This window comes from Poecilia latipinna, unplaced genomic scaffold, assembly GCF_001443285.1.
Source record: "Poecilia latipinna isolate Pla-1442-1.1 unplaced genomic scaffold, P_latipinna-1.0 Scaffold2402, whole genome shotgun sequence".
Taxonomy (NCBI): Eukaryota; Metazoa; Chordata; class Actinopteri; order Cyprinodontiformes; family Poeciliidae; genus Poecilia; species Poecilia latipinna.
Window position 1 is genome coordinate 23359 of NW_015115018.1, and position 23393 is coordinate 46751.

Consider the following 23393-nt stretch of genomic DNA (forward strand, 5'->3'; position numbering starts at 1 on the left):
TTTTTATGACACCAACAGTCCTGAGAGGAAAAGACAGGGGTGGGAGGGGGGGGGGGGGTACTGACTTGTTTAAGCAATCCTCAACTAGAATCAAAAGCAGTGTAAATATATTTCTCTCTACTACATCATTTATGGCATACTTTATGTGATATGTAGAAGTTGAATGAAAAACAAAGTGACACAGTAAGGGCTGTAAATGGGTTTCAAACACAATGCCCTGCAATACAGCAGAAAAACAAAACAAAACAAACAAAAAAAAAAAAAAAAACTGGAGAATGAGAGAGATGAAAACCAATTCATGTCAGAGACTGAATGAAATGAACAGAACCTCTAAATATAAAACACAACTAAACATGGATTTTTCCAAATAGCCACGAATGTCTCATCACAAATCTTCCTCTACATACATTCAGAGTTTCCTAGGCTGGCATGCAAGTCAGCTGCCTGCTTGCTTCTTCTACTCTGGCTTCATGTTACCATCAGGCCCAATGAAAATCTCTCAGACAGAACCAACTTTTCTGACTGCAAGCCTACAGAAAGGATAAACTGGCCAGTGGCCAGTACTTCAAAGTACTTTGTACTACATTCAGTCGTTCATATTGTTTCAGTGGAAAGCTACAGTTTAGCCACAGCTGTCTGAAAGAAACTAAAGTAATGCAAGAGTTGCTACCACTTAGTTAATGAAGCATAGAATGCCAGTGATGCCAAAATTTCAGATGTTTTGGTCATGGACCAAGAAAAAAATAACCAATGATTTGGACCAACCTGTAACACTGTTCCATAAGTCATAATGGAAGCCCTATGACCTTGTAAAAAATAAATAAATAAATAAAAACATTACTTCTTGGTCAGGCATCCACTAAAATGTTAATTGATGTTTATGTTTTTATTGTTTTTGTTAATCCACACTTAGGTTATGCTGATACAACCGAACAAGAATGGATAGATGAATTATGGTTTTGTCTGCAGTAACACAGGTGAAGCTTCAGTCTGTTGCTAGAAAAAAGAACAGAGTCAAAAAGAGAAGCTTGTAATTTATTGGTTCATCACAGTCGCCTGTGTTCAAATTAGCTTCTACCCTTGGGTGGCCAGTCATAACCTTACAGAAAGAAGAGCTCATCAAGTGGGAGGGTGGAGTAAAGCAGCAGCTCCCCTGGATTCAAAGAATTGGGCTGTGGTGGTTTGGGACTCGGATCAGGATGCCTCCACATGCCTGGGGCAGACCTACAACATGCTGGAAGGACTACATAGCCTTCCTGGAATGGAAATGCCCTGGGATGCCCCTGAATGAGTTGTACAGTGTCACAGGAGAGAAGGATATCTGTGTTCCCTTCTTGGATCTGCTCTTTCCATGGCAGATCTTGGACATGAGATTAAACGGATGAAAGTCCTGAGCTTCCATTATTAGTGATTATAAACAATTTCTGTCCTTTTAGAGGCTATATTAACAGACAGAACAAGACTTAACTGGACCTTCTATGCTACTCAACAGAGTCTTAATGAAAACTGAGACTTTATTCTGAAATGTGTTTATTCTGAAATATATATGTTCCAACTTTTTTAATCTGTCCTAATCTTAAATTTCATCTCAGTTCCTAAGGTTTGCTGATCCACTGAACTCAGTTGTGATGAAAACCAGACTGAAGCTCTAAAGAGATCAATGATTTTCTCTCTCAGAAGCCAAGTTGTGAAATAAGTTTTTGGTAGCTATTAGGCAGGCTACTTATCTTTAAGTCTTTAAAACTCTGAAAATCCTATTTGTTTTCTCTGGCTTATGACAACGTGAATTGAACTTTTATTTGTCAGGTGTTTTTGCTTACCATGCTGGTGTCTTGTTCTCTCTATTTTTCCTTGTTTCTACAAGTATTTAAGAAAACTTTGTTTCAGATCTGTTGTTTTTGAATGTGCTATTTGAATAAAGATCAATTAGACTATATGGGTGATGTATGCAATACACTTGTAGATTTCCTAAAGAAATCAAAAGATCAAAAAATAACTACTTTTACTTTATAGCTGTCTCTAACATCTTAAACGCTTAAAGTGCCACCAGCATTGAAGTATAATTAGGAGTCAGTTTGTAAGAGTACTTGGATTAAAATCCAATCAGCTGCAGGCTTTACAAATGTCAAGCAGACAAGGCTACTGGTAACTTTGACTCAAGATGAAGAAAAAAATAATATCTCCATAAAGACAACTAGCTTTGGTTTACAGTGCATCCTTGGCTTGCTTTTTGCAAAAGACCTTTGACCTAAAATACGGACTTTTACTTTTCACCAAAATCTCCATTAGAGGACATGACTTCATTCTACCCTTTTTTTTACTTGGATTTCAAGCAGCTACAATCTTGTACATGTGAATCACCAATTGTAATGATTTAGCAACAGAGTATTACAGATAAAACATTTACAAACACCGTAAGGCATTTTTGTACTTTTATGTCCACCTTAGTGCACTGTTCAGCGGTCAGTTGTGGAACAGATGCCCCTGGACAAGTGGAAAGCTCTTGAGATTACTGATTCTTTTTTTTTTGTTTGTTTGTAAAATTAATCAAAATAAATGCTTGAAAAAGAGAGCTTGACCTTCGACCTGATACTTAAAGGGAAGAATGGTTCTTGCTGCATCTCCCTATGGGTGTAATCTACAGCATTAAGGTCTTTGGCTGCAGCAATGTTGAAAAGCAATGTGAGACATGACTGTTATGTATAGCGAGGGAGATTTGGCCTGGTTTATTTCACCCAGATAACAGAAATAACTGACTAATAAAATGAACGCATTAAACAAGTTAATGTCTACACGGTTCAGATATTCAAAGAAAGTCCAAAAGAAAATAACAAATAAAACATGATCAAGTATTAACAGATTTTCAAGCCAACAGTTTTCCAAGAATACCTACAGTGAAGTGAAACAATTATTTGCCACCTTAATATCACACAATGTCAAGCTGAGCAAAGGGGGGAAAAATGCTATTTTCAAATGATTAGTGACTTACTGAAAAAACTGCTTTCAAAACCAACCTGGCCCATGTGAAAACATAATTTCTCCGCATGTTAAATATCAAACTAAATGTGATTAACCACACCTTCCGGTTACAATTTTACTACACAGATTCAGGCCTGATTACCAGCAAAATCAAGAAATCACTTAAACAGAACATCGCTGGATGCATGATGTAGGCTCAAAGATCTAAAAATCACACCAAGGTCCAATCTAAAGGAATTAAAAAACAGATGAGAAACAAAGTTAATGACATTCATCAGTCTGGAAATTATTACAAATCCATGTGTGTAGTGAACCGCAAGAGTCACTAACCACCCAAGTAGATGACGTTAGTCCAAGGACTGTTAACCAAACAAATGCTGCAATAATCCATCAAAGACCCATCCAGGAGGTCACAAAAAATACCTCCTAGATAGGAAGTATTTTTTGCTCATGAGCTCTGTCATGAGCATGTCAGAGCTCATTTTCCATAGTAAGGAAAGTGTTCACGATTCAAAAAGAAACTGAGCATCCATTGGAGAGTTTATAGGCAAAAACCACAAACACGTCTCACATTTTACCCAAAGTATCTTCAGAATCTCCAAGACCTTTGGGAAGATATTTTTGAAAACTGACAAGACAAAAGGGTCTTTTTCATCAGGTATGAAAAAGAGCACCACACAGACGATAAAATACAGTGGTTGTGAAGTGTAATGATCCGGGGCTGCTATAGCCCCGGACCGGGCATTTTAAGGACCTGGACGACTTGCAGTGATCAAACTATGAATTTTGCTCTCTACCAGAAAATCTTAAAGGAGTGAACCTAAATAAAGTTGACATCCCATAACATTGAGCTAGACTAGCCAATTAATGCTTGAAAACCCTTCAATGTGGCTAAATTAAAACATTTCTACAAAGTAGTAAGGGTCAAAATTCCTCCATAAAAATGTCAAAAAACTGACTGGCAACTGAAATGCCACATGTTAGATGACATCTCCAAGATCAAGAGGGAGATTCCTTTTCACAAAAGGCCAGGGTTGTTCTGTAAGGACATAGAGTATTTTTCTTGTATTTATTATGAGTATGTTTACTCAGGTTACCTTCACTGATATTAAAATTGCTTTCCAACCTGATACATGTAAGTGTGACATAAAAACTTAAGAAATGTGAAAAAAAATAAAATAAAAATTATTGGGAGCTTGCTCTTATGCTGCAGACACATTCATCAGCTCTATGCTCAGGGTCCCTGCATCTTTACATGTTACTGTTGGAACCCAGTTTAAAGGGTTTTTGCCAATAAAAAAAGAAGAAAAGAAAACTCAGGACAAAGCTTGTACATGTAACATTTCTGAGCAAATTATGGAGTTCCCTGCTGATTTAAATTAAAACACAGTGCATGTGGAGATCAGAAGACCATTCATGAATCACTATGTCACAATGGAGGAGCATAAGCATGAAATGGAGTATGCAGTTAAGAACAAGAGTCTCATTGTCTTTTAATGCATTTTATATGTAGTTGGCTCTTGCATAGTAACATCAAGCAAAATGGTGTAATTGCCATAATGGCTTTTTGTATGAAAGTTTCATGTAGACTGTCTTTTATTCTACATCTAAATGTTCTTCCGTTCTTCCTTTTGTGTTGAATCTTAGCTTCCACTTATGACTTGGCTTTGGGTGCTTCAGACTGTGCCAATTAGCATCTGTGTTAATTACTTTCACTTCTGTTCAGTTGTAAGGTTTTATATGCAGTCAAGGCATGACAAAAGTGCACATTTTGCTCAATGTGTTCAATATCCGAAAATACATTAAACAAAACAGATAATTGCTAATGATCGGCTTAAAATGTGTTTTTGATTAATTTGTTTTCTCTTTACGGTTTCTTTACTTTTTTTTTGCAAAGTGGCTTGAGACGACATTTGTTCTGGATTGAGTTATTTCTGTAAAAGCATTATGAGGAGTGTTTTGTATGTAGGAACTGTTTTTGTTTATTTAAACAAAAACTGCTGAAGTGCAGGATGTAATTTGTTGTTTCATCGAGGCTGAAATGATAGTGAAACTGGACCTGAATCAAATATTTGTATTATGCCCTATAATGTAGACTCTTAGAATTCAAAAACAACTTGCACTGTATCATTTCATGACCCATAACAATCCATTTCTACAACGGTTTCCATAAATACTGTTAGACCACATTTTCCCAAACACTGAGATGCAGAGAAAAACCAAACATGATACAAAAAGAGATAAGGCTAAGGTATCTCACCTGTAAAAGCAGGAAGGCATTTGCAGTAGTACTCAGGAGGAGATGTTGGCTGACTTGTGGAAATGCATGTGGCTCCATTTAAACAGCTGTCTGATTGAATCAAGCAGGCATCGCCTACATGCTGGCAAAACTCTCCAATCCACCCCAGGGTACAAACACACTGCAGAAATACTGTATGTTATCTATATACTTAGTGGCATGGTACAGTATACAGTCATCTATAGCAAACACATACTGAACTGTTTTGCATGTATTAAAGCCAAATCTCTCTCTGTATTTCAGCAGAGTAGATGTAAAACTACTCAAGGATTCTGGGGGTTAAAATGGTGAATCTCATTTTAAAATGTCTTGGCTTTTTTTTTTTACCTCTAGCATAAATGAATAAAAATGTCTCACAAATAAAAGCCTCAATTCACTGAAATTACAGAAAGCCCAACATTATATATGCGGCTGTATACCTGCCCACGCACATAAATGTATAATCCGCTTGTCTCCTCAAGCTTTTTAGCAGTATCTCACATTAAAGAAGCACGACTTTATGTTTTCATGACAAGGAAAGTGTGATTCCTACAGACTTTGATCACCACATAGCAAAAATTACGGATAGATAATGACAACCGGGAAGAAGTGTTTCCAAACGTTTTGATTAGCTAAATACCATGTTTCCCGTTTTCATCTAAAATACATTAAATTAACTTAATAAGAATGTCATGTTTATTCCACATCTCAGCAGTACAAGAACAAAACTTATCTAAATGCAATGCCTTGAAAAAGTATTCAAACCCTTAGAACATTTTCTAATTCTGTCTATCAAAACTTCAAAATTTTCTGAGATGTGCTGACACAAAACGGCACAAAACTGGGATGTAAAAGGAAAGGGTAGATAGTATTACAAAGGCTTACGAAAAAATAAATAAGAGATGCAGCCAAGTCGCCCAAGAGAAAATACAAACTGCAGAGTTTCCCAGCTCATGTTGGAGAGTATGTCAGGCCAACTATAAGCTATGAACTTCAGAATTCCTGTATTTATTGAAGAATGATAGGAAGAAAGCCGGTGTTGAAGAAAAAAAAAATTAACCTGCCTAAACTCATGGAGGGGACACAGAATAGGTGTGGTAGAAGAGCTGATAAGACAAGACCAAAATTAAACATTCAGGCCTAAAAGCATATCCCAATAGAGTTCGAACAATGAAATAGCAATACATAGTTGTTTCATAAATTATTGACTAAGAGGGCTTAAAACAAATACAAGTAACACACAAAAACGTGAAGAATCCAAAAGGTACAGTACCTTTCAGACATTGTATTAAAATTGCGAAGGTTTGTTTCGCATACCACTGAAGCTAAACTAGTCATGGCGTCATGGAAACTCAAAGTAAAAATTATCATAGCAAAAATCTAAACAAAAAAATTAAAGTTAATCCAAAGAAAAGCCAATTTGCAGTAAGTAGCAACTTCTGATTATGTCTTAGGCCCATCTACAACAGCAGAAATACAAAGCCTCTAAGAATACACTTTGGAGCCAAAGTACTATAGTGATTTAATGAAAAAAGACTGATGGCAGAGTAATTAGGATCTACAGAGCATTAAGGGCTCAGGTCTCAGGTGTTGTGGGTGGAATAAAGTCCAGACATTTGAGAAGTCAGAGCAATAAAGACGAAAATTAGATTGGAATCTGACTGTATGAAAAAAAAGTTTCCATATACTCAAAGTGATTAATGGGTTGGAATTAGATTACTGCCGTCTGTGGACTTTCTATCAGTGATGCTCTAATAGTCTACTTGCTTCTTTAATTACTAATAATAAATAGACTTTTCTATGAAAAGAGCAATAGACAGAAAAATGAAAAGGCTTCTAAAAATTAAATACACTCTATGACCCCTGTTCATGTAAATGTACTATTTCGGACAAAGTAAAAACTAATTGTGATGAAAATCAGTTCACACTGACGTTTCTATTTTTGTCTGATTCTCACACTGAAGAAAGTAAAAGCAATAAAAATACACAACTTTCTTATACGTTTCTCTTTTTTTTTTCATTTTCTTGTCTCAATATCAAAACATCTCTACAGTAAACAGTGCTGTAGCTAAGAAAAACTTAACCCTGTACCCAAATCCTTATTAAGATGAAGCCTGAGTCACATTTCATGGGCTTTAGAATATTTCATTAGGATGGAGACATTGAATTACCCACCTGATATCCACCAATTATGCTCAAACACAATCCCTCATTTAGGCAGTTGATATTGAGCAGTCTGCAGTAGTCAATTACTCCTTCACAGTTCTTCCCAGAAAAACCACTCAGACATCTGTTGAGAGGGGGTCAGTTTCGTCAAAAGTCAATTCACCCAGAACCAAAGCACTAACAAGCCACATGTTACTGCTGCTTTAGTGAGACACATGCAATTAGTTACAATTTTGTATTCCACAGGCAGTTATCGTAAGTTGGAGCTGATTGGAACAGTGCGTACACAATTTTCTTCCAATTTGATCGACCTGGGCTGTCAAATGGGTGGAGGTATTATACAAGAACAAATGAAAGTTCATTATACATACCAGATTTTGCCCACATAGATCTTCTGTTCTTACCGACTGTACAGTATAATGTGACAAATGTACCAATATGACAAACGACCCATAAAGTTTTCATACCGTATTTTGATTCTTGTTTATCTCATGAGTGATAGCAGTTATAATGAAATGTTATTCCAGAGATGCAGTATAACAATACGCTTTCACAGTCTGTACAAGCTGCACAAGTGGAATGCCTTGATCTAAATAAGACTGGAAACTTTGTCAATGTGACTTCCAAAAGCTATTTCATTTTGAGTTTTCTGAAGGTGTCTCATTTTGTATAAAAAAAGACAGATGGAAAAAGAAACTGCAGCTTTAGTCCACAGTAGAAATAGGTTGAAGGGAATTAAAGGAAGAATAATCTAGCAAAAGCTGATAGTCTCTGAAAGCGTGGGTGAAAATGGTTTTAAAATTTAAACTTCAACAAATGAAACAGAACAAATATGTTGATGTCGGGCTGAATAGCTTAGCTTATTTGAAGTAAATGAAAAAGTTAGTGTAGTTGAGCTAAAGTTTTTTTTTTTTTAGTAAATAACTCCATGCAAAGTTACCATTACCTTATGGAATCTTTTAATGCCAAGTCTATAAGCCCTCAATGTGATTCATTTATATTTTCGGAGTACCTGAATCTTTAAAAAAAAGTTTGCAAATATGATTTTAAGCAAATTTTCAGCTTACAATTTGTAAGTGTACTAAAGCTTGAATTTATTTCTGACAGTTTTTATTATAAACAGTTTTTATTTATCACAGTAACTGAACTAAAATTCCTATAACTTCATCACAATAACAGAGCCGAAACAAAGTCCATATTGTTGACCATAAGTGTTATCAATAAAATGAAATATTACTAAATGGTTTATGGACCTCTTAAAATGTGGCACTGGAAGGCAGTGCTGTAATAATATTTTGTTATTAGCGCTTTGGTTTTAACAGACAGGTGGTAGAAAACCAGAAAATGTATGTTTAGGCTAATTACAGGCAAAGTAATGATTAGTTACGGTAGTAGTGCTTCTACTCGTGATGGTTATTGAGTAACCAGCACTATCAGCATAAACATTAAATGCTACATGAATCTAAATATAACACACGCTACTCCAGTGGTCTGAGCCATATAAGAGCACTGTGTACTCGTGCCGCATCTTGTGAGCATTCATGCTTGAAGTTAAATGTCCACAAGTGTTTCGATCACTCAGAATGCATGTTAATGCCATGTATGAACAGGGCCTCTGAGGGTGACCCCATTAGACACCACTCTGTGTTTTACCTGCAGAAGTAATCCTTTCCCCTAGACACAAAGGTACCATTGTTCAGGCATGGCGATGGGCTGCACATGCTCTGCTGCCTCCTGCATTCTGGGACCAAAGTACCATCTGCACAAGCACATTCGGAGCCCTGCATATAGCATACAACAAAACAAGGTCACCTGTAAGCTCAGTATTAAAAGTAGATAGGTACATATATATCCCTACATGCTAGAGTTTTATTAATAAAAAAAAAAAAAGTGGAGTGATAAATGGTGTCTATCCTTTAAAAATATTAATGTGCAAAATGAAGATTGGAAACAAAATGCAGAAGATTAAAAGATATGTATTTGAATTCACTTTAATTTTAAGCCATAGCCCCAGGGGAGTAATGTCTTAAATACATCTGCATTCACATTTAAATTGCAGAAGCTTGTTTGTCATAAATAAGCGAATAACTACAAAGCACTTAGTTAAATCGCTCATTGCTGACAGATATTACATTATTGATGGGAATTACCACACTGTGAAAAACTGCAAAGTCGAATTGTTCGCAGATTTATGAATGACATCTGTAAAAATAGCATTACAACTAATTCAGGGTCTTATTTTTCTGGTTCAGAGAGTTTCTGTACAAAGGAGGGAGGGCAGATAATATTTATCAAAATGGCCTGGTTTGAAGAACACAGATAAATCTGTTATGGAAATACTTCTATTAACCACAGTAAAAAAAAATGTTTTGCCTTATCCAAACATTTATTTTAAAACTCCAACAACATTACACTAAAAGTAGTAAATAAATTGCTTATGAATCATGAAATGATGCTGAGTACTTTTTTGAAGGTCTAAATTTAAAAAATATATATTTAAGCCATAAGCCTTAAAAAATAATTTTCCAAAGTGATAAACTGATATTTTATAAAAAACAAAATATCGATGTTAAACATCAGGAATAACAGAACAACCAGTCTTGTAAATGTCATATTCTGTCCTACTCAGTTGTTTTAAAGAAGGTTGTAAAAGCTAGTAGTGCACTTCACACAGTGTAATAAAGAAAACAAAGGTTACACACAGAGACAATTAGACTGCAACTGTGTTTCCCCCAGAGAATCTTCAAGAGCATTTGAAACATTACCGCCCTTATAAAATGCATCGCCACAATAACATTTCCAGTGAAAGGTGAAAATTGCGTAAGGCATCCAATTACAAAACGCCTTTGATGAGAGCCATTTCAGACTGGCACTTAAATATGTGCAGGGTCATTTAATCAAAATGCAAGAGAAAGCAGACACTCCTCCCCTCTGCTCATCTTCTGCTAGAAATATTAATTGCTGTGGGAGACTTCAGAAGGAAACCATTTGATCTTGTTTTGGGACACTATTAATTTTCATATGTCATTTTTGTTTACACCCCACTGAGATAAAGCAAATAGAGGAAATACTGTCTCCATATGCTCAATTGCTTTGCAGTTTGGCTCCTTTAGACATGAATACGGCAAGCAGTTGAAACCAACTCCATATTCTGGAAAATGACAAACCAATTCTTTATGGGTGTCTGACATACACTGTCATTTCTGCATGGATTCGGCTCACACTGGGCTTTCCTCTTCTCACAGGGAGGGCCTGCAAAGTCAGCGACAAAAGATTACTGCAAGTTCATTTAGGCTATAAATGTAAAGAAGCAACAATGCGAAAAAACCTTACAAAAGAATTACCATCAACTACCACCAAGAACTACTATCTAACATTTGCAATAACTTGCAACGGGTTTTTGACATCGATATAGCGGAATCTGACTCATTGTTCTTTACAGAATTGATTTAGTCCAAAGGACTGAACATGTACATGGCATGTTGAAGGTCCTGCCACAGCATTATAATAAGATTCAGAGTTTAATTTTGTCTAGGCTGCCACAAATTCTTTGTTTTGAGTTGCGTGCTCCACCTCAAAATGAAGTGACACATTGTTTAATTTCTGTGAAGACGACATCATAGTTGTTGTAGTAGGATAAATTATCAAATTTTATGTAGCAGTATGCTTTATATTTTAACTCGGTAACCTCGAGGAGTAGCTGCATTACTAATTCAAAGTTTTATAACAGTATCTAATTTTCATGTTAACAATGACAACATGTTAGACTGAGTATTTTGGAAAGCCTCTTAATTAGGGGTTTAACAAAGAAAAATCTAATACTGTTCAGAATACATCTGAAGTAGTTAAAAATGTAAAGTGACACAATACATTTTTGGAGAAATTAACATCCTAAATTTGGTTTAAAACTTGGCTAATTAGAGGAACTGCTTTAGAGCTCAGAATAAAAATAATTTGGGCTTAAATTCTGTCTTTAAAAATTTAAGTGCAAATTTATGTAATAAATTTAGCTGTTAGATGCTTTTAGTTTCTTTTTCCCCAGTGGGACTTTATGTAGCTTTAATATGTTTAGCACGGTCATCAGCTTATATTATTTTGCTGTTGAATGTTTTCCCTTAGTGTACTTATAAATAAATTAAAATTACATAATCTACACAAAATCTGTCACCACTACCAAATGGTTTCATTCTGAAACTTGTTCTACTAGAGAGTTCTCAACAGTGATTCAACAACTTCTTGTATGTCTTAAGCACTTCTCTTTATGAAGGCTTCTTCATTGGGTCATGTTAGCTGTGAAGCCAAAAACTTGTGTCAATCAGGATTTTAAGTTTTGTATTCATAACATCTCAACAGTCCCAGTAATGGTTCAGAATAATGTTTGTATTTCATTTTGTTTCAATCTGTCATTCTGGGTTGTTGCTGTACATCTAAATGTCCTGGGTTTGATTCTGGTTGGGGGTGTTCTGTTTGAAATTGAATATTTTCCCCATGTTCTTTCTCACAAGTCTTTGAGGCACTAGGCCAAGTTAAGTCTCAAGTCCTGCATCCTAAGTCAAGTCTTAAGTCTTTAAGACTTTCTGAAATTAAAAAAATTAAAAGATATTAAACTTTTTTTTATAATATTCAAATATTTTTAGATGTACCTGTTGTCAATTTTTTTTAAATGTATGACAAAGTTTACAACACAATGAACACGCAAGTGCAGGAAGTAAATGAATGACTATCGAAATTCTGATTTTGATATTACCGAAAGTAACCTTGCAATGAGTTAGCTTAATGGTGAGAGATTGTTGGTTTAAGTTGTGTTTATTTTATTCTAAAATAATCCAAAATTATTTAAAGGAGATTCAGTTGTTGATATGTACCATCAGCTACCGCCTGTAGCTCATATACCAGCTTCTGCTCACTCTTCCTTACATGAGGTAAAAACTGTCATCGAGACTCCAGTTTCAGACCAGGAATCCAAGTAGAGACTAATGTGCAAAGGGCTCAAGTAGAGCAAGATGGCAAAAGCAACACGGAAGGGAAAATATAACTAAATTAAATATTTGATCAAATGGTAGAACATTTGTTTTATTACTTTTGGATTAACTGTCATCATTATTAAAATTGTAATTCTGTTAATCATTATTATTATTACATTTAGTGCTCTTAAGGCTTTTAAATGTATTCCAGCTAGTCAATGCTGCAGCTCATCCTATGCTGTGCCCAGTATTTTACTTAATAACTCCAAAGTCATACCCTTTTCAAACACAGCAACTTAGCCAGATGCAAGGAAATTGACGGTAATGTTATGTGCAAAAGATAAAATTAGACTAACTTCACTGCAGGTTCAAGGTGAATAAAATGTATTCCCACGTGAGGGTTTTCATTTTTTTGTGCTCTTCACATGGTGCCTGCACATTTATCTTTCCAGTGACTCTTTCTTTGCAGATTTTCTTTAATCCCCCTGCTGATACAAGTGCTCATGTCCCAGAGGCTCCTCGCAGCCTCCTCTGTGGGCATCAATCTTAATGTACACAACTTCAGGCTTTGCTTTTGCATCACCTCCTTTTTACAAGTTTCCAGAACTGGTTCAAATAACATCAAATATTTCCACTCGTCACTTTTACATGAGAAACATAATAACATAATTATTATCTAATGAGTTGTCTGATTTTTTTTCCCCCAGAGTATTCATGCTATCCATACGTCCTACTATTTCTTTACAAATATTATTGAGGTTTTGTAAACTGTCTCCTTCACATACTCTGTAATTGAAAAGTTTAATAAGGGTAATAATTATATACATTGTGCAAATTGAAAGGGTCTCAATTTAATATTACTCGCAACAAGATAATTACCGCTTAATGATTATGGCCCTATAAATGTGGTAATACCTTGGAACAAATACTCTGGAGGTAGTGCTAAGGAAAGAGACAAATCAAAAGAAAATCTTATTTGAAACATCCCATGAGTTCCACTCATTATTCTGTGCACATAGACTTTGGCCTGTGAGGGCAGCCAGCAATGGAGCAGCCACTAAATTTCAGTTGATTAATGAGCCAAGAGCAACAGAGAGGCGGAGGAAGCCAAGCTTCGCAGAACTCCCAAGAAGCTGACGGGACGGCGGGACACGATGACGATGCAAACACATCCAGTGGATGCGGTTTACTAAAGACAGCACCATCAACTAAAGCACATTTGATAACAGCCGTCAAGTGAGAAGAAGCTCACAGAAATACATTTAATTTTGAGAATTAAATAAATTATTTGATTAACTTTACCACCAGAATTACAGAAAGTAATTTACAGCCACTACAATTTTTGAAAACTTGTCTGTCCTGCTGCATATTGATTCCCTTGAGTTTCAGATGTCCCAACTTTCTCAAATGGACTCTTTTTAGTGTCTTTAATTATTATATATCTTTGTGACAAGATAAAGGAATTATTACCATGCATGTCTCCAATTGCAAAGGTGGCGGGAGATTGTAGCACTGTAAAATGTTCCACACTCAGCAACATTTAACAGAGACAAACAACCTTAACAAAATAAATCCTACATGATTTGGCTAATCAATAGGAAAACATATTGAGGAAGCAAATTAATTTCTTATAGCATCTATGAGACCAGTAAAAAAATAAATAAATAAAAGCCTTGATTAATATTGTTTTTATTGACATATACCCTATAATATAATTGACTGGAACATGTCAACATATAAACAACATATAAAACTTCACAGCAGCAAATATTTTAAGAATTAGAAATCAACTCTATGCTTTAGTAAAGGATAAAAAAGATAACACAGTAAGAATGGTTCACATCTTTATTGTCACAAGCTTAGATTTATGTAAAAATGTCTGATTGGCTTCTTAGAAGAATTTTTAAGGCAGCTAGAGCTTCCACAAAATTTTACTGGTGGATGTTCTGGACCTGGACAATGGATAGGTGCTTAGATTTTTTTGTATCAAGCTTCTTTTTTTATTACTTTCAATTCTATATTTCCCTTTAAAGAATTCAAAATACCTGTATATAAAATGTGCTCAGCAAATAAACGTATCTTGCTATTTTTATCTTGCCTTCTAACTTTCCAAAAAAAATAATAAAAAATTAAAGATTCCCGGCTGTAGATAAACAGAGTTTGTAAGACGAATTTCATATTTGCTTACTCATTCTTATAGTATGATAAGTAATCAACTAAAACATTTTGTGACATAAAATTACTCCTTTATCTTTTAAAAAACTATCAAGGATTCAGTTTGGCAAGCATCCAGCATGCAGAATGTAGAAGATCAAAGCAAAATGATGACATTCCTTTCCAGAGACATGAAATTAACTAATGATCTTCTCTCATAAATCAGAGTTGTTCTAAAATTCAGCATCAAACACATTATTCATGTAACCTACATTTTCTATGGGGCACTCGCACTGGGAAACCACATTCAAGATTAGTTCTCTTTTAACTTCTTCTTGATAATTTAGACGAAGCCATTCAGTTACAGAGACAAATGATCATCCTTCACCTACGCTCCACCTCCTAACCCTCCACCACCTAAATCCAACTCTGATAGACAGAGAAGCAATTGGCTCATAACAATTGCTTAAAAAAAGAAAAAGAAAAAAAAACATGAAAAGAAAGACAACACTCTTACTCTGCAGTACAGCCATAATCAACTCTTGTATAAAAGAATGCCAGCAAGTACTCCAAGCAACCTTGAAACCACATTTCTGAAATAATAAGCTGAAAGCATGGGTTGGACTCAAAAGGCACAACTATGACACCTCAAAAGTGCTGCCAAGGCAAAGTGTGCAGCAAACAAAACAATGAATCAATGTAAGGAGCCACCTGGAGGGGCTTACTCCAGAAGGTCCATCGCATTTGCTTTTATCTCATGTTTTTGATATTCAGGGCAGTCTGAAGAGTACCCATGTCTTGTAGCGTAAGTATTTGTGATACCCATTAACCCAACTGTGCTTTGCTATGGTATATTAAACTACATTATGATTAAAGGAGTAATAATCTTAAATTTATGAGGCCAGAAGAACATTACTGCCATCAAATGTTCATACATGAGCATCCAGTAGTTCCTTAAAATGACAACATGATAGCAGTTTGGCCTTTATAAATGTTTTATAGGGAAGGAGAATTAGCATAAATTAGCACTTACATTACCACGGTAAAGCTAAATAAACTAAATTTGTCACCAGTTTTTTGCACTGCCCTTTAAGAAAATCTCCAGAAAGAGAAGTAATTCTTAGTAAATTTTAATTGTCAATTGTTGTGTTAATGAGGCAAAAACAAAGCATTAATGTTTGGTTCAATACCTCTTTTGGCTTTTCACTCGGCAATGATTAAACTGATATCTCAAGTTCAGCAGAAGCAATACATTGTAAATTGCATTTAAACTGAAAGCCGTAAACTTTTGTTGTATTAACTGAGACGTGCTCAGTCTGAGGACTCAACAGCAGAATATCACTGGTTGCAACATGAGTTCCTTTGATTTGACAAGGCTGCTTCATGTTTTGTGATAACAAGCTCACAGCTCATGAAGAAACAATAGTGTTTTTATAATTTTTGGACCTTGGTAGTTATTAGCCACTACATTTTTCTTTTTTCATTTTTGATCAAATGAAATACTTCACATCACGTCTGTGATGTGAAATATTGTGAAAAAGTGACTTTAAGAGGTCATTAATTAAGTTTCTGTATCATGTTGAAAAATATTTCCTTGGAGTGTCAGTGCATCTGCAGAATATCAAATTTAAGTAGAAAATAAAGCCTCTTACCTGAAAATCCAGACACACAAATGCATCTGAAGGAAACCGGTGACAGTTGGACGCATGTCCCATCTTCACAAATTGTCTGACAGTTTCCTTCCCCAATGATTTCAGAGCAGTTTACACCTGTAAAAGAAAACAACACACAAACTTTCATTTAAAGGGAAACATTGAGCAATTAAGGTTTGTTTGTTCGCTTGTTATTATAGATGTTTTGAAAGTTATTTATAAAAGTTTAGGTGATAATTTTATTAACATTACATATAATCTTACAATAGGTATAATGTTATATTACGTGTGTTAAGATTATTGTAGTACAAAAATATGTCTTTCACATTCCTTCCTCGTGTGTGTGATTTTATACTTCTATCATGTTAAAAATAAATAAGTAATAAATAACTTGCAAAAGTATTCATACCTCTTGAGTAATTTTTTTAACCACAAACTTTGATGAAGATTATCAGGGAATTTATATGATAAAATAACACAAAGTAGTATATAATCTTAAAGGGAAAGGTCAATATTTAACAGCTCTCAGATAGTTTTGGGAGTTTTCTTTCTTTCTTTCAAAAAAAATGCTTCTAAAACAAGGGATCAGATTCATTTCAATTCATAATTATGCACTACTTTGTCTATAATATAAAATTGTAATGAATTATATAGAAGGTCATGGTTTTAATGTTGTACAAAGTGAAAAAGATCAAGGGATATGAATACTTTAGCAAAGCACTGTATAAATGTTGCGATTTAGTGTAAATAAATCATTATATAAAATTCATCAATAAAATGATCTTTTTTTGACCTAGTAATTAATGCAAACATGCTGTACTCTTGACGAGAAAGTAATGTAGAAGAAATATGTTTTACTTTGTTGAGGTAATGCATAGGGCAATTAAAAAATAAACTTTGCATTAGGTATTTTTTGTGGACGCCACTGTTCAACGCAAACTGAAAATAATTTAAGAGGTCAACAGGAAGACTTAAATGTTTATCCTTACCTGTAAAGTGTGGTGGGCATAAGCATTTGTAGGTTCTGTTGTTTGGATCTGTGGACCCGTTGCTCAAGCAGATTCCTTTGTTCTGACAGGGGTTATCCAAACAGGCGTCGAACCTTTCACAGAACCTCCCAAAGTAGCGGTGGTTGCATCGGCAGTGGTACGCGCCTTCATAGAAATCTGTCCGGCACACTCCATTCCCCGAACAAAGTCTCAGAAGAGGAGAGGCCCGGCAGAGCTGTGTTTTAACAGAAACATTAAGCCTTAAACCAAGCTTGCATAACTGCGAATCCCCTTCGCGAAGTGCAATAAAGTAATGATGACCTGGGGTAATCCACTTGGCCTCAACATGCTCACTTTCATTTGTATTGTGAGGGAACACAAACTGGTTCTTCAACTCTGCATTTGTAGTGCAGCTTTCAAAGTCCTCTCTTGACACGTTGAAGACCCTGATGCCATACGTCTTGAGAGTTTCATCAGCAGACATGAGCAGTTTGTCTCCATGTTGCAGCTGAAGTGGGCATATCTGTGGGAAGCTAAAAGGCTGCTCGCTCACTTGGCGCTTCCCCTGAGAGCCCCAGCACTCCAAGTCATTCTCACAGATGTTTCCGATTAAAGTCCAATTCAGCTGGATTGTGTGCTTCTTAAGGTACCACTCAAGCGGCGCTTGTTTGTTGCAAACTGGTTGGCACTTGGTAATGTGGACGGCCACAAAGACGGCAATCAAGTGGAACAGCGACGCCCACATCTTTCCCCTCCGTAGCAATTAACGCCTAATCAGTCTTGAAACATTAGCAGCAACTTCATCAGGTTAATGAATGACGTAAATGGACTGAACTGTGTGTCGTATGGTTCTTTGTTGCACATGCTTCAAATTCACAGGCTCAGAAGCAACCTGGGGGAAAACAAAGAATGTGATGGTTTTTTTTTTTTGGTTTTTTTTTGCAAAACGAACGGCTTTCTTGAAAACGTACATCTTTCAGACATTGCAAAACAACTGACAGTGAAGGTAATTTGAAGATTTAGCTCGACTGTAATACCAGACTTGCGTTGTCAGTCTGTCTTGCTGGAGCTGTCATAATCATATGCAGTGCTGCTGACCACCAAGTGTGTCACAGCAGTCTCAGCCTCCCTGAGGTTTCTACAGCGAGTGACAGTGTCGGATAAAATATTCTCTCTCCTCTGCCGGTGCCTGATACCTCAGTGTTGGGCAGTGAGATGAGTTAAAACAGACAGCATTGTCTTTCTCCTTCAGGCCCCTTTCATACGTGCGCTCCAGATAAAAACAACAACGTAAGGAAGGCTCACTGCAAGAAAAACTCTGCCCCTTGATGAGTTCACAAAGGGAGATATGAATAATTGCATGGTGATAAGTAATGACACCCTGAATATGGAACACCAATATCAATAGACGGGAGGAGTGATAAACCGAATGAGATTCCATGTATTGTCGTTAGAGCTCAGAGGGGATTTAGAGAACGTCATTTATGTGAAATGAGTTTGACTATTGTGCTTCACTGAGCAAATCAGAATGCTGCACCTGATTTCTAAGAGGGAAAAAAAATTGAATTACCCATTTCTAATATGTCCAAAAGATGTGAAATTGGTTTACTATTAGAGGGATATTTATGCTAAGAAGTGACTCGATCAAATTGCAATAAAGTTGTCTAAATTTTAATTTAACTTATTTAAGGCTGCTTTCAAGATAATTTACTTAATGTGAAATGTCTTGTAGGCGGTGATACAATTTTAGAGCTTTATTTCCTCAGATTAACACTGTACTTTAACGTTCCCTTTTTAAGGAATAGTAACTTTACTCATTTCGTTCAGTGCTGCTACCCTTGTTTTTGTCACTATCTGCAGGCTTCTGGTTTCAATGAAAAAGCTCCAAAATCCTACTGTGTGGATTGCCAAGCCCCAAAGGGACATGTTGAGGAGTTCTGCACATCAGTACCACCCACAAAAAAGAAATACATGCAACCACTGAATATCACCGACATCAGCTGAAAGCATTTTCACAGTAGATTTTCTAAACTTCTTTTTGATGTTTAAGGAATCAGAACTCTGAAAAAAACTAAATAAAGCAAAAATAAACTGTCATTAACACAATTACAAAAGAAAAGAGCAAAACATTCTTAAGGTTGCAGGCCATTTATTTTCCTCCAACGCTTCATTTTCCCCCCACCCAGTTTCTTTTTCTTTCATACTAATGTACTGACAAGATGTTTCATAGCAACCATCCGTCTATTCACACCCACCTTGGGGAGATTTTGCATTTGCTTTCACGGTCAGTGTTTTAAAGTCATTTTTTATTGTCTAAGTAGATGGCAGAAAACTACTATAGGCAAATGTGGTTATCTGACTTAAACAAATAGTATCTACCAACATGAGGTCCCTAGTTATTTTGGTTTCCTGAGTGGTCAATAAATGGCCCAAACGGTGATAAGAATTGCATTCAATAAAATGGATGTTCAGAAAAGTAATTCTTACTATACAGAAAATCTCCATGATACTTAACTAACAAAAAAAACCACTCCGATGTGCAGTATGTGTATAAAATGGGTACAAATGAACAAAGGAGTTGATCCAGTACTTTTTTTTTATTATTTTTAAGAAATATACAGAGAAATACGGAAACTGGATGATTATTATTAGCTTGATTTACTCTACGTAGAGACAGAGAAGTGCCACCACCTCAAAATCTGAAATATTACTGCCAATAATTTAATTTTCCTCTTTTTTTTTCTAGCTTTAGAGAGACACATTAACCTAACAGTCAAAATTTTGGACTGTGTGGGGAAGAAGGAGTACCCAAAAAGAACCCACACATGCACTGGGAGAATAGTTTCTTATATTCAGCTGTGAATTAGTTTTACTTGCCTTTTTTATGAAGTAAAATAATTAAGAGTCCTGTTAAAACCACAATTATTTTGCATAATGAATGCAATTTAGATCCTGAATGCAATTCAGACCCTGGAGCTCATTATTCTATCTTAGAGTTTACTGAATTCATCTATTTGAATCACATTCAATAAAATCTCATACTGTAATTCTCCAGAATCATTATAATTGCCTTGCATCTAAATAAATAACAAACACTTAAATACATGAAGCAGGGATATTTAAGAACCTTAAGGCTGTTGACCACTAAGGATTAAACTGAGGGCTACAAACAAAAGTAATTTATGTGTAATCGTGGTCAGAGGTCAGAAAAAGGCTTATGCAACATGGGCTGAATTAATTTCTGCAAAAAGTCTCCCACAACTTCTATCTATATATCACAGTTTAACCTTAAAATTGCCATGCCAGTCACATGGGTGCACAGAGGGGAATAGATCAAGGGAGTGTTGCATATTCTTTACTTGGCTGATAACTAAGAGAGACACAAGGAGGATTCAACAAATTATCACATCAAACTGGCGGGTTTTGTGTCAGTCGCTGTCTGTTACATGAGATAAAATAGGATGCAACAGCTATAATACCACTTCAAAGGGAAAAAAAATGATCAAAAACATTATTCAGCATATTTTTTCATAACTTAAAGTCTCTTTGTAGCAAAAAGGGATTAGTTTGGCTTAAACGTGAATACTTGGTTAGTTGAGGCAATTTTATGAACATAGTTACTCATTGAGTAACAAAAGCTAAATATTAAATACATTAATATAAAAGTAAAGAAATAAATACGCCTCTGCAGAGCTACAGGTTCCATCACACTGCCATGTACAAATACAATACACTTAAATGAATCCAAAACTGGCCCATTTCTAAAAAAAAACATTTTGCTTACTTACCACCTGATAAAAAAACATTGTAAAAGTACAAACTATTGTGTTTTCTTTTTTATTTAGAAGTAGCAAAAGTTTTTCTCATTAAGCAGTTAGTGCACTGCACACAGACAGTGATGAAGATAGGGCCAAGTGAGTGAGATGCAAATACCAGTTACAGCATAATGGCACTTATGCAAAATTGGGACTCACAGGTGTAAGTTGAAGTAAACATCGCTGAGATAAATAGTGCAGTCCTCCTTGCGTATGGTAATTTCTCATTATCGTCATCTTCATTCAGAAATGACAACCTGACAGCTGCAGTGACTGGAGCCTGGTGGTGTTTTCAGTGGCAAACTGTGCACTATGCTATGTTTTCCTGCTATGGGACTAAGGGTGAGTTCTCAGAGGTTAGCACCTTTTATCCAACACTGCTTGTTGGAAAAAGTAGATTATAATTTCAAATTCAAAATGTGACGCTTTTCTGTTGCAACCGTTTGAAACACCAATCACAACTGCTGTGCCATTTAAAAAAGGTATCATATTGAAGTTTCGAAAACTGCAAAATGTATGTCTTTGTAACAATTGCAACCAACTAAAGAACACAAATGAACTTCCAGTACTGAGTTTTGAGAATTTGCCATCATCATGAAAAAAAAGTCTCATGTAGAAATAAATTTAAAAATGTTATGAATCTCATCTTACTCAAGAAAGTCTCATTGCAAATAACAGAGACTTTTTAAAGTAGTTGGCACAGAGCCCTTTCTTCTGTTCTACATCCCACTTCACAGCTGAAAGTTGGTCATTGATAATATCCTGTACGACAGTAAAGCAGAAAAGATCAAATGTCATCATTAGATGTGCCAGACCACCTGCTTCTGAGCATATTAACTAATGAAAACCTCTTCCAAGGTGTGCAACGAACAACCACAAAAAGGATAATCACTTGATAATGCAAAGCATATTCACTCTGACTCCTTGCAGGTAAGCTTCAAAGCTGCAGCAGTCAGTATAATTTTCTGTGTGCTATTAGCAGCAGGATGTCACTGAAACGACGCAGAGCCTCTGATGTCATTGCAGAGCCACTGAAGGACTGATTAGCAAAACACCAGCATGCGGCTGGCCGCAGCGCACTGCTGGACTCATCACTCGTGCTCCCAGGGTAGCTCTGTGGATCCCCGCTAATCAGTAATAACACTGATGAGCCTCCACGCCTTGAAACCTCCAAAAACAGACAGACATTGATTTTCTTGCTTCAAATGGAGCAGCGCTCGAAGCTGACAGCAAAACCTGCTTCTGCCTCAGATTTCAGCAAAGCGCATAACTAGCTACGGTAAACGTGTCTGCTCTCCCAGAATCCCTTTGTTTTGTTCTTTGTTCTCTATCACCCCAAGGAACATTGCAAAGTGCTCTGAATGCAGGATGTTTCAAGTACATAATACCTCAAATAATGTTTAACCATGGGTTAAATTAGCCCAGAGCCAACAGCAGCAGCGTTACTTCACCTCTGTTGCCTGCTCTCTTTTTTTCTTTGAGGCAGTACCTTTATCAGTCACTAACCCCAGTAGTATATTGTAGAGAGTTTCCCATTTATGCAGTGCTCTGAAGGAGAACCACAGTAAGGTAAAGTCGTGTGCTGTTGTTTGTTTATAAAATAATTACTTGTATCAGCTTTCATATGGCTAAAAGACAACACAGAATAAAATGTTGTCGTTATTATCCTCACACCACTTCAAAAATCCCTACACTGGCTCCTTGTAGCTCAGAGAATAGACTTTAAAATAGTTCTGTTAGTCTATGAATCACTGAGCGGCTTAGCGCCAAAATACATTAAAGATCTGCTGTTCCTGTGTCAACTTCCAGACCTCTCAAGTCTTCTGGTTCTGGTTCTGCTCTGCATCCCCAGAAACAGAACAAAACATGTAGGAGCAGCATTTGGCTTCTATGCACATCAAATATGGAACAAACATTCAGAAAACTGACTGTAGCGTTCTTTTTAAATCAAGACTAAAAACCCACCAGTTTAGAGATGCATTTGAACCATGATAAATGGAACATTGCACAACATATTTGCTGCATATTGATGATTTTTTAAAATATTTTTAATTAATGATGGCAAAATGCAACGTCTGTTACTGGTTTCCGCAATTGTTGACTGTGTGATGTGTTTTGATGTTTTTATGTTTTCATGATGTAAAGAAATTTGATCTGCCTTGTTGCTGAAATGGGCTATACAAATAGATTTGATTGATTGTCTATCTTGCGCTTCTCTAGCGCCAACTTTCAGGACAGTGATTTGACATTTACAAACAATCCAGCTCTTCAGAGCAGCATTTTAACCTGAACAATGGACTATAGTTCTTAGTTAGCAAGAGCCTTTCTTTGACCCTTTTTTTTTTTTTTTTTTTTTTTTTTACCTTTTTCTTTCCTAATACCCCGAGCTTTTTAAT

The 23393-nt window shown here is 35.9% G+C and overlaps 1 protein-coding gene across 1 annotated transcript in view; it reads right to left on the bottom strand.

Moving 5' to 3' along the window:
- Window positions 1-23393, bottom strand: part of LOC106937659 (fibropellin-1-like) — a 51087-nt gene that overhangs the window by 20980 nt on the left and 6714 nt on the right. Inside the window, exons 2-7 of the mRNA XM_015019287.1 lie at window positions 17183-18074; window positions 16194-16310; window positions 10617-10675; window positions 9077-9204; window positions 7433-7547; window positions 5240-5399 (exon numbers count right to left, since the gene is read on the bottom strand). Of these exons, the coding sequence (XP_014874773.1) occupies window positions 5240-5399; window positions 7433-7547; window positions 9077-9204; window positions 10617-10675; window positions 16194-16310; window positions 17183-17927 (1324 nt within the window). The 5' untranslated portion in view covers window positions 17928-18074. The remainder of the gene's footprint in view (window positions 1-5239; window positions 5400-7432; window positions 7548-9076; window positions 9205-10616; window positions 10676-16193; window positions 16311-17182; window positions 18075-23393) is intronic.